The sequence below is a fragment of the Oncorhynchus clarkii genome, chromosome 30 (genome assembly GCF_045791955.1).
Source record: "Oncorhynchus clarkii lewisi isolate Uvic-CL-2024 chromosome 30, UVic_Ocla_1.0, whole genome shotgun sequence".
NCBI lineage: Eukaryota > Metazoa > Chordata > Actinopteri > Salmoniformes > Salmonidae > Oncorhynchus > Oncorhynchus clarkii.
In genome coordinates this window covers 45,536,456-45,549,380 of record NC_092176.1, presented here as the reverse complement: position 1 = coordinate 45,549,380, position 12,925 = coordinate 45,536,456, and the positions used below count along the sequence as shown (strand labels likewise).

The window sequence follows — 12,925 nt, the reverse complement described above, 5'->3', positions numbered from 1 at the left end:
AGTTGATGCTCAACTTCTAGGCCTATCCCTTGGCTCTGAATAGTAAAGCCTAGTTTGTGTCAAATAGTTTACAATATGCTATGGGATCACTTATGGGAGGTGTAATCTGTTAATGGATTAACATACATTTAGATGGAAATTGAATTTATAGGATCTATATGTCATAATCTGATACTATGTTTAAATTCTGCCCCAGGCAATGGAATGCAAAACGATTTCACCGTTCTGATGCATGCAATTATTATTATGATTTTTTAAATGTATTATTAAACTCCTATTGCAAAAAACCCATAACCTCTACACTTATTTCTGTCGATATAAACAAACAAACAAAAACACTATGTAGTCTAGGCAGTAGGCTCCATGGAACATATGCGTAAAATGACTAGTTCAGTGGGGGCAGGGTCCAGGCTAAATAGCCTAATGAATAACAATATGTATATATTTATAGAATATAGAATGTGTAACCAATTAACAATTTTGGCAAGGAATTTACCATTTTTGGATGGTTTCCAACACTTGGCGATGTGGGATCCGTCAGTTCTCTGTGTTTCTGTGCGGTTGTTAAAGTGTATTTCCTAGGTCGGCTGTAGACCCTGCCCTCTGTATATCACTGTATTGACGTGTTGTTAGCAAATGGGAGCAGAACGTCCGATCCTTCGCATGAGGGGGTCATTCTGACTACAGGGCCGATCCTTCGAATGAAGAGGTCATTCTGACTACAGTTGCCACTTGTTGCTAAACCCTTCAGGGCTTCAATACTCGACCACCGCAAATACATTGATAGCCAACACTTTAATCCTACACGTTAATCTATTCTCTCCAATAGAGACGCGGATCTCGATGTTGAATCAGGATTCAGGAATACTCCCACAACTAACATTGAAAGGAGATACTTTGTGAACTGTTTGATATTTCGGTCTAATCTGACGGGCGAAGCATGGTTGATAATACCAGTATAGCAACCAAATCTGCTTTGGTAAGCATCACATTTAGTTATTTCTCTAACCATGTTGACGGATTCTGATTATTCTTATTAGCCTATGCAGATGTTAATAAGATAGGCTATTTCGTTTTGTTATTTTATTTCGTTTTATTTTAGGCTAATTATTTACACTTTAACTAATTATTTACATTTTAATAACGTTTTTGAATGTTTAGATTCACATTTACAGTAAATTAACTTTTTACATAACTTTTATCTCTTAAATAGATTGATACGAACGTTTCTGAAAATAGTATGCAATGGTTTATGTATATATAGGCTAATTATTCTGTGTAATTATTTTTGTCAGCCTGCCACATCAGCACTAGGCTATACAGCGCACAATGTTACTGTGTTACCCACGTTCATTTCCGCAATACATTGTAGTCTATTTATGGTGCACTTTTGATACATGTTAGAAGCCACGTTTTAAGAGACATCGACTCCAGGGGCCAAATGTCGGCCACATTATCATAATAGGCATGGTCTTGTGTTCCTACAGTTTATTACCAAGTTATTTCTTAATAGTTTATTGCTTTTAGTCAGTTTACTCTCCGTTACAATATTTCCGAGTGGTTATTTTATTTGTACCCTCTTGCTCTCCACAGCAAGCAGCGTTCTCCTCGTCCAGCAACCTCCCCCTGCTCGTCTCCTCTGCCTCCACACACAGCCACTTCCCCGGCTCACACTCACAGTCCCAACAGCCCAGCGGCGGAGGCATGAAGCTAGAGGCGGTCATGGAAAACCTCCAAAGACAGCAGGCTGCCCGCCTGGCGTTAGAAGAGAAGCTTCGTCAGGCAGAGAAAGAGAAGGATCTCCGCTCCATGGTCGAGTCCCAGATACACCAACAAGCACTCGCTTTCCACCACTACCAGGCAGCGGTCCGGGGCGCTTTCGCCGCGGGAGTAGCGAACTCTTCCCCCAGCTTGGCGAGATCCGCTGAACCGGGACTGGCTGTCCATCACAGTTTCGACGCCCGCAGGCACTCAGAGAGAGCCGACGACTCCGATATGGATGATGATCCAGAGGGGATGGACCGATGCATGAATGATGACAACCGGAATCTGGATGGAGATGACATGGACAACGAAGGAGTCGTGGACGATGAGGACGAAGAGGACATGGAGGGGGCTCTCAGCCACTACCAGCCCCACCACCCCATGCAACCCGGTGCGGGACACTCTCCGAAGGGCACCCCGGTGCAGTTCATGTCTAGAATTCCCCCCTCCTTCGTTGCGCCGCGGCAGTTGGAATCCCCGGGCGGGATGGCACCACAGTCTCAGAACCACGAATGGACTTACGAGGAGCAATTCAAACAGGTAAAGCTGACTAATAAGTAATAACTTGATATGAAACGTTACCTACTGTACACTAGACTACACTGACTGTACTACCTACCCCATGTTGATAACAATCTCATTCGTCTCCTTAACGAAGTTTCCTATAATTAAGCCTGCCCGTTACTTTTCCAAGTCCAAAACACAATTGAACTTTGTTTTAACGTCTCTAGCTCCTCAAGAGGATGTTCAACTGTTTTGATATTTGGACTTCAGAAACGACACGAACTTTAGTTTGTGCTGTGGAGCCCCTTGCTGATCTGTCCTCTCTGTCTTTCCTTCATATGTTATTTATTTTCTCAAACGTTATTTATTCAGGGAGAAAAAACCGTTGAGACCAGGCTCCCATTCTCAATTACTAATCACTGTAATACAACAATCAAATACAATGTGGAACAAAACATTAATCAATACAATGTAAAATAAAACAGCAATCAATACAATGTCAAATTAAATGAAAATACAGCACAATACAACAATTTAGTCAAACGGTTCCATTCCTCAGCTACTAGGTCCTCAATCAAAACCCTAAACTGCCCAAGCGCCAACAGAACACCTATTTGTAAAGAGTTTGTAAATTGTTTCAGCAGTGAGACGCATCAAAACTAAAAGCAGACAACACTGTGAACGGGTTTGGTTGTCTCATGTTTTTATACTTTAACAACAAAGTTAGGTAAGTCGGTCGCTTGTGTAGTAGAGCTTTGTAAACAGAAAGGGAGTAAGGAAGTGATTTACGGGACTTTATTGAGAACCAGCCAACCTTTTGATACCGGATTCAGTGATGAGTATTAAAACTGTTTACCTGTGATAAAGTGAAGGATGCAATGGTAGACGGAATCCAAAGGTTTTAGAGTCGTGGCTGCTGCAATCTGGTAAACGCTGTCACCATAGCCAAGAACAGACAGGAAGGTTGACTGTACAATCTGCTTCCTGCTGTTTAGGGAGAGAAAAGATCTCTCTTAAAAAAATATATATATATAAAAAAACATTTGAAATCTTCTGTTTTTAACTATCTCGTCCGTATGTTTTTTTAAACATGAAGTCTTTGTCAATCCAAATGCCTAGATATTTATAATAGGGAACCTGGTCGATGGGAGAACTTTTCAGTGAATAAAAATATAGTCCATTTGAAACATTCTGGAGAGAACTAGAGAACAACATATATTTAGTCTTGCCCACATTAAGTACACGCTTTGAACCAACAAGGGCTTTCTGTAAGGTAACAAGGTCAGCTGACAGCTCAAACAACTCCTGGTCTACAGTTGTGGGCAATGGCATAAATAACAGTATCGTTTGAATGTAGATGAAAATTACAAGTTCTAATAGATAGACCAACAGTATTTATACAAACACTAAAGACAACAGGTCCCAGTACCGATCCCTGTGGTACACCTTTTGTAAATATCCAGGAAACTAGACATAACACCATCAGAAATCACACATCGGGTCCTGTCTGACACATAATCTGATCCAGGCTAAATTTCAGTCAATCTTTGAATGAGAATGTGACAATGATTTCATTTTTCCTAAGCAATGAAACGGTGTAGGTCCAAAACCAGATATTGAGAGAGAACATATTTTTATTTCCTTCATGTCTATTTAATAAGAAGAACCCTAGACCAGACCACTTGTTCAAAGAACCCTAGACCAGACCACTTGTTCAAAGAACCCTTGACCAGACCACTTGTTCAAAGAATATAATTTGTTAGCTGACCAGGCCTAATTTACACGTATACAATATATTGATATTACTAATTTATTTACTATGAATACATGAGTATATTTAGTGATTTATCTTAAAAGGCTACAATAAAGAAATTAACTAAATATTTTCTCCTGCTTATTACTGACATATCACTAGCTTGTTAGTTGCTTAATTATTTGACAAATGCCCCTATTGATAAAACATTCGGGTGGATTTTTATATATAATGTCACAGCAATTGTGGCAGTATTGGCTTTAAGGCTTGATTGATATAAAACACAAAATAATAAATAATTTTAGGTGACTAAAGAATAAGAAAGTAGTCCTCTCCTCTCCAGCCTAAATATCAATCTGTTAAAGATGTAAATTCATAATATTATTCATTCCAATCCACCAGAGAGAGGTTGTAAAGCGAACACAGATCTAATATGGTCATTCTATATTTATGACGGAACATTCAGATACTTCCTTAAGCTTAATGTGTACATTAGGGCCCTGCATTAGGCCTGCATTAAGTAACCTAAGCAATGGAAATGCAATTAAAATCAGGGAGAAATAAAACATTGATAATTAAGATGTCCAGTTGTGTAGTTCTTATGTTACTCATTGGACAAAATACAATTATTTATGTTTTATTTAAATTATACTATACTTCTCTATATAGTTCAGGGGTTTTCATGGGGTTCCTCTGTCCAGTAGATACATCGTCAGTTCAGGGGTTTTTATGGGGTTCTCCTCTGTTCAGTAGATACATCGTCAGTTCAGGGTTTTTTATGGGGTTCCTCTGTCCAGTAGATACATCGTCAGTTCAGGGGTTTTTATGGGGTTCCTCTGTCCAGTAGATACATCGTCAGTTCAGGGTTTTTTATGGGGTTCCTCTGTTCAGTAGATACATCGTCAGTTCAGGCGTTTTTATGGGGTTCCTCTGTCCAGTAGATACATCGTCAGTTCAGGGTTTTTTATGGGGTTCCTCTGTTCAGTAGATACATCGTCAGTTCAGGGGTTTTTATGGGGTTCCTCTGTCCTGTAGATACGGTGTCCTTCAAAAAGTATTCATACCCTTTGACTTTTTCCACATTTTGTTTTGGTTTTAAAATTGATTAAATTTAGATTTGTTTTTGTCACTGGCCAGCACACAATAGTCCATAATGTCATAATGGAATTATGTTTTTCACAATGTTTACAAATGCATAAAAAAATGAATATCTTAAATGTCTTGAGTCAATAAGTATTCCTTTGTTATTTCAAGCCTAAAACAGTTCAGGAGTAAAAATGTGCTTTAACAAGTCACATAATAAGATGCATGGACTCACTCTGTGTTCAATAATAGTGTTTAACATGGTTTCTGAATGACTCCCTCATCTCTGTACCCCACACATATAATTATCGGTAATGTCCCTCAGTCGAGCAATGAATTCCAAACACAGATTCAACCACAGGGACCAGGGAGGGTTTCCCAATGCCAAAGAAGGGCACCGATTGGTAGATGGGGAAAATAAAAGCAGACTGAATATCCCTTTGAACATGGTGAAGATATTAATTAAACTTTGGACGGTGTATCAATACACCCAGTCACTACAAAGATACAGGCGTCCTTCCTAACTCAGTTGCTGGAGAGGAAGGAAACCGGTCAGTGATTTCACCATGAGGCCAATGGTGACTTTAAAACAATTACAGAGTTTAATGGCTGTGAAAGGAGAAAACTGAGGATGGAACAACAACATTGTAGTTACTCCACAATACTAACCTAATGGACAGAGTGAAAAGAAGGAAGCCTGTACAGAATACAAATATTCCTAAACATGCTTCCTGTTGGCACTGCAGTAAAACTGCAAAAAAAATTGGCAAAGAAATTATCTTTATCGTTATGTTTCTGGCAAATCCAACACAACACATCACAGAGTACCACTCTTCATATTTTAAAGCATGGTGGTGGCTGCATCATGTTATGGGTATGCTTGTCATCGGCAAGGACTAGGGAGTGTTTTTAGGATGCAAAGAAACGGAATAGAGTTAAGCACAGGCAAAATCCTAAAGGAAACCCTGGTTCAGTCTGCTTTCCAACAGATACTGGGAGACAAATTCACTTTTCAGCAGGAAAATAACCTCAAACACAAGGCCAAATCTATACTGGAGTTGCTTACCAAGATGGCGTTGAATGTTCCCGAGTGGCCTAGTTACAGTTTTGACTTACATCATCTTGAAAATCTATGGCTAGACTTGAAAATTGCTGTCTAGCAATGATCAACAGTCAACTTGACAAGAATCATTAAAAAAAAATATTAATGTGCAAATATTTTACAATCCAGGTGTACAAAGCTCTTAGAGACTTACTCAGAAAGACTCACAGCTGTAATCACTCTTAGAGACTTACTCAGAAAGACTCACAGCTGTAATCACTCTTAGAGACTTACTCAGAAAGACTCACAGCTGTAATCACTCTTAGAGACTTACTCAGAAAGACTCACAGCTGTAATCACTCTTAGAGACTTACTCAGAAAGACTCACAGCTGTAATCACTCTTAGAGACTTACTCAGAAAGACTCACAGCTGTAATCACTCTTAGAGACTTACTCAGAAAGACTCACAGCTGTAATGGCTGCCAAAGATGATTCTAACATGTATTGACCCAGGGAGTTGAATACTTACTGTATCTAATCAAGATATATCCGCTTTTTAATTTTTCATAATGTTTTTGCAAATGTTAGAATTTCTCTTCCACTTTGACATTACAGAGTCTTGTGTCCATTTTAAATTCAGGCTGTAATACAACATTTTTTTTTATATAGAAAAAGTCAAGGAGTGTGAATACTTTCTGAAAGCTCTGTACAGTTGAGGGATATTTTGTTGTTGTTGTTGTCTATTGTGCCATAGAAATCTGAAAATCGGACTTTGTTTGAATATACTTTAATTGCAATTTGCTAATGCAACCAGTTACAGAACGACAAATATTTAACCCTCAACAATCCCGGGCTGTCTTTTGTGTATTAGCATGTAGTATTGATCAGTAACACTAATTGTCATATTACTGTATGATGCTTTGCTGAAAACTATTCTCTATTATCATGGAAAGACCAGTCTCTATTAGTTAGAGTTTTAGTTTGAGTTAATTTATTTTTTACAGGGACAGGGCACATTATTCAACGTTTCAGTAAAAGTGCCGGTTTTAGCCTGCCGGCTAATTTTCAACCGCAGTCCCTGGGCAGGTTATTAAAAACAATTACAATACAATTACAATTATCAGAGAAAGACTAGTCTCTATTTTCAAAGAAAGATTGACATTTTTCATAGTTTACGTGAATTTTGTCAATTGTAAATCATGTAAAATGTCTCCTGTCCATTATTAAGTTGAGAGCTTTAGTTTTCAGGATGTGCTCTTCTAGCCGGGTCATAGGACAATAAAAGGATGCTTATGGTCACTGAGCAGACACGCCGGAGCCAGACTACTATGTGTTTTCAGAGTTGCAAAACAAAACCACATTTGAGGGCAACTGAAGGGAGGCAGCAGCTAACTGTATCTTTGTAAATGGGAACAAGATGTGGTGTTGGAGAGGCTCAATATAAAGACCGGGGTACTAGAGAATGAGCATATTTCATATGCCCTTTAGGCAGGTTAATATTTACTCTGACATCAATCTGTTGACGGATGTAGATGACAGTTAGATGCTGCTTTGTGTATGGATTTCTGAGGATGAATAGATTAGATTATAACAGAACTTTCTATTTGACATATCTGACATCTGAAAGGGAAGAGCTGAGGGAAGAGCTGAGGGAAGAGCTGAGGGAAGAGCTGAGGGAAGAGCCGAGAGAAGAGCTGAGGGAAGAGCTGAGAGAAGGGCTGAGAGAAGAGCTGAGGGAAGAGCTGAGGGAAGAGCTGAGAGAAGGGCTGAGGGAAGAGCTGAGGGAAGAGCTGAGGGAAGACCTGAGGGAAGAGCTGAGAGAAGGGCTGAGAGAAGACCTGAGGGAAGAGCTGAGGGAAGAGCTGAGGGAAGAGCTGAGGGAAGAGCTGAGAGAAGGGCTGAGGGAAGACCTGAGGGAAGACCTGAGGGAAGAGCTGAGGGAAGAGCTGAGAGAAGGGCTGAGGGAAGACCTGAGGGAAGACCTGAGGGAAGAGCTTAGGGAAGGGCTGAGAGAAGAGCTGAGGTAAGGGCTGAGAGAAGGGCTGAGAGAGACCTGAGGTAAGGGCTAAGAGAAGGGCTGAGAGAAGACCTGAGGTAAGGGCTGAGAGAAGGGCTGAGAGAAGACCTGAGGTAAGGGCTGAGAGAAGGGCTGAGAGAAGGGCTGAGAGAAGACCTGAGGTAAGACCTGAGGGAAAAGCTGAGGGAAGAGCGAGTGAGAGAAACAAACAGAAGAAGATTGCGTAGAGTTTTGGCTGGAGGACAGGAACGTAGAACTGGTGGCATCCCAGCCTGGCTCACACCCAGAAATACTGGGATATCCCTCTCTGGCAGCAGCATGTGTGAGCGGTGTGTGTGTGTGTGTGTGTGAGAGAGAGAGAGAGCTAGCGTGTATTTTGGCTGGAAGCCAACCCATTACGAAACAGAAACAAATAGAGTGATGTCACAGACCTAGCATGTTTCAACAGACCCCCCCCTCCCCCCACACACACACACACACACACACACAGGAAAACAATTCTGTATATGTTGAACCGGGCTGTTGAACCTGGCTGTTGAACTGGGCTGTTGAACCGGGCTGTTGAACCTAGCTGTTGAACCGGGCTGTTGAACCTGGCTGTTGAACTGGGCTGTTGAACCGGGCTGTTGAACCGGGCTGTTGAACCAGGCTGTTATAACAAAATGTCAGCTAGCTTTTCACTGTACTGGGGCTTGTTTAATTACAGCAACAATCACCAGGCAGCACACAAACATACTGACATGCAGAGAAGTTCTGTTGTGGGTGTAGGGGCCTCATGGACCCCAAAACTAAATATGTTTCTCTGCTAAAGTCTGGCTAAAAGATTGAAAGGAATGTGAGTCTTATTCAGTACATTTAGTTATTGCTTGCTTTTCTATAGTCTACCAACCTTTACCAGCAGGCATGCTAGCTGAGATACTTAGATAAGCTAGCTACTCTAACTTGATTGATAGTCTGAAATTGCTTGTTTTGTAGTTAGTAATGAGGTTGGGAGAATGGGAACCGATCTGGGCTAAAGCCAACTTCATCAAATGGGTTGTTGGTAGTTAGTAATGAGGTTGGGAGATATGGGAACCAAACTGGGCTAAAGCCAGCTTCATCAAATGGGTTGTTGGTAGTTAGTAATGAGGTTGGGAGATTGGGAACCGATCTGGGCTAAAGCCAGCTTCATCAAATGGCTTGGAGGCTAGTAGTATTACAGAGAAACAACCCCCCAAAAAACTCCTCATGATGCCTCTCTCTCTGTGTGTTTGTGTGTGTGTGTTTGTGTGTGTGTTTGTGTGTATGTTTGTGTGTGTGTGTGTTTGTGTGTGTGTGTGTTTGTCTGTGTGTGTTTGTGTGTCTGTGTGCGTCTGTGTGTGTGTGTGTCTGTGTGTGTGTGTCTGTGTGTGTGTCTAAATGGGGTGTTACAGCTGGTGTACCGTTTTACTCCAGAAGCCTTAAATGAAGCCGTTTATGTCATCCCTCCTCCTCTCTCCCCTCCCCCTTTCCCCTCCCCCTCCTGCCCCTCTCCCCCTCTCCCTCCTCCCCCTCTCATCCTCTCCTCCTCTCTCCCCTCCCCCTTTCCCCCTCCTCCTCCTGTCCCCCTCCCCTCTCCCTCCTCCCCCTCTCATCCTCTCCCCCTCCTCTCTCCCCTCCCCCTCTCACCTCTCCCCCTCTCCCTTCTCCTCCTTTGCCCCTCCCCCTCTCCAGTCTACCCCTCCCCCTTCCTTCCCTCCCTGCTTGACCATATCCACTGTCTGTCTGTCTGTCTGTCTGTCTGTCTGTCTGTCTGTCTGTCTGTCTGTCTGTCTGTCTGTCTGTGACTGAGTACTATACTGACTGACTGACAGACAGACAGACAGACAGACATGGGTACTAAAAACACATTATAAGCGGGGTAGTGTGGGTCCTGGATGCTGATCGACTCAAAAGGACCTACTGTTTACTGTTCTACTGACGTTGGTAACCAGTTTATAATAGCAATAAGGCACCTCAGCGTTGCGTCGTGCCTAAGAACAGCCCTTAGCGGTGGTATATTGGCCGTATACAGTACCACACCTCCTCGGGCCTTATTGCTTCGTTATAACACAAACGGACCTGCCATCCAGTAGTGACCTAATTCAATAAATGCATCCCAAATGACTCCCTATTCTCTATATATTGCACTACTTTAGACCAGGGCCTTATTCCCTATATAGTGCACTACTTTAGACCAGAGCCCTATTCTCTATATAGTACACTACTTTAGACCAGAGCCCTATTCCCTATATAGTGCACTACTTTAGACCAGAGCTTTATTCCATATATAGTGCACTACTTTTGTGTAGGGAATAGGGTGCCATTTGGCAGGAAACCGTAGTAGAGGTAGAGGAAATACAACGAGACAGTGAAACGGGGGGATTGATGTTAAATCAGCAAGAGGAAGACGAGCGGAGAGAATTAGCTTTCCAGGACAGGAACAACCTAAACAGAGCTGCTGGCTAAACAAACATTTTCACTATGACCCACAGACAGTGAGACAGAGAGGCTGGGGGGAAAACACACACTCACGCCTCTCTCTAATGTTTTAAGGCAGCCCGTCGACTTCAGGCAAAACTAATCCCTAATGTCAGATGAAATTGGGATAGGATGATATGATAGGATGATATGATAGGATAGCATAATATGATAGGATGATATGATAGGATAGCATAATATGATAGGATGATATGATAGGCTAGCACAATATGATAGGATGATATGATAGGATAGAAAAATATGATAGGATGATATGATAGGATGATATGATAGGAAGATAGGATGATATGATAGGACGATAGGATGATAGGATTTTATGATTATAGGATGATATGATAGGATCGAATAATATGATAGGATGATATGATAGGATAGAATAATATGATAGGATGATATGATAGGATAGAATAATATGATAGGATGATATGATAGGATAGAGTAATATGATAGGATGATATGATAGGATAGAATAATATGATAGGATGATATGATAGGATAGGATAGAATAATATGATAGGATGATATGATAGTAAGATAGGATGATGTAATAGGATGATATGATAGGATGATATGATAGGATGATATGATAGGATGATATGATAGGAAGATAGGATGATATGATAGGATGATAGGATTATAGGATTTTATGATTATAGGATGATATGATAGGATAGAATAATATGATAGGATGATATGATAGGATATAATAATATGATAGGATGATATGATAGGATAGAATATATGATAGGATGATATGATAGGATAGAATAATATGATAGGATGATACGATTATAGGATGATATGATAGGATTATAGGATGATATTATTGGATGATATGATAGGATGCTATGATAGGATGATATGATAACATGATATGATAGTAGGATAGGATTATAGGATGACATGATAGGATGATAGGATGATAGGATGATAGGATGACATGATAGGATGATAGGATTATAGGATGATATGATATGATTATAGGATGATATGATAGGATGATAAGATTATAGAATGATATGATGGATTATAGGATGATATCATAGGATGATAGGATTATATGATGATATGATAGGATTATAGGATTATAGGATGATATGATAGGATCCAGGGAATATTATGATAGGATCCTATCATCCCATCATATAATCCTACCATCCTATCCTATCATTATATCTTAGCATTCTATTATATCATCCTATCATATCATAGGGAATATTATGATAGGATAGGAGGATAGGATGATAGGATGATAGTATAGGATGATAGGATAGGATGATAGGATACAATGATAGGATGATAGGATATACTGATAGGATAGGATGATAGTGTATTAGGAGGATAGGAGGATAGGATGCTAGTACTTTACAGTCTTTGTCACTCTGTAATTCAGTTCTAATACATTAAACAAGTTATCATAAGCATATCATAAGGGTTACCAAACTCTGTTCATAGAGACTGCATACCATACGATACCATTAGATCCTGGTCACCACTATACCATTAGATCCTGGTCATCACTATACCATTAGATCCTGGTCATCACTATATCATTAGATCCTGGTCATCACTATACCATTAGATCCTGGTCACCACTATACCATTAGATCCTGGTCACCACTATACCATTAGATCCTGGTCACCACTATACCATTAGATCCTGGTCACCACTATACCATTAGATCCTGGTCATCACTATACCATTAGATCCTGGTCACCACTATACCATTAGATCCTGGTCACCACTATACCATTAGATCCTGGTCACCACTATACCATTAGATCCTGGTCACCACTATACCATTAGATCCTGGTCACCACTATACCATTAGATCCTGGTCATCACTATACCATTAGATCCTGGTCATCACTATACCATTAGATCCTGGTCATCACTATACCATTAGATCCTGGTCACCACTATACCATTAGATCCTGGTCACCACTATACCATTAGATCCTGGTCACCACTATACCATTAGATCCTGGTCACCACTATACCATTAGATCCTGGTCACCACTATACCATTAGATCCTGGTCACCACTATACCATTAGATCCTGGTCATCAATATACCATTAGATCCTGGTCATCACTATACCATTATAGCCTGGTCATCAATATACCATTAGATCCTGGTCACCACTATACCATTAGAGCCCCTTCACCACTATACCATTAGATCCTGGTCACCACTATACCATTAGATCCTGGTCATCACTATACCATTAGATCCTGGTCATCACTAGACCATTATATCCTG

General features: G+C 40.6%; 1 protein-coding gene across 1 annotated transcript in view; it reads left to right on the top strand.

Annotated features, from left to right (window-relative positions):
- The first annotated feature begins 789 nt into the window (after positions 1–789).
- Positions 790–12,925, top strand: part of LOC139390116 (AT-rich interactive domain-containing protein 3A-like) — a 223,416-nt gene continuing 211,280 nt past the window's right edge. Inside the window, exons 1-2 of the mRNA XM_071137277.1 lie at positions 790–979; positions 1,594–2,304. Of these exons, the coding sequence (XP_070993378.1) occupies positions 941–979; positions 1,594–2,304 (750 nt within the window). The 5' untranslated portion in view covers positions 790–940. The remainder of the gene's footprint in view (positions 980–1,593; positions 2,305–12,925) is intronic.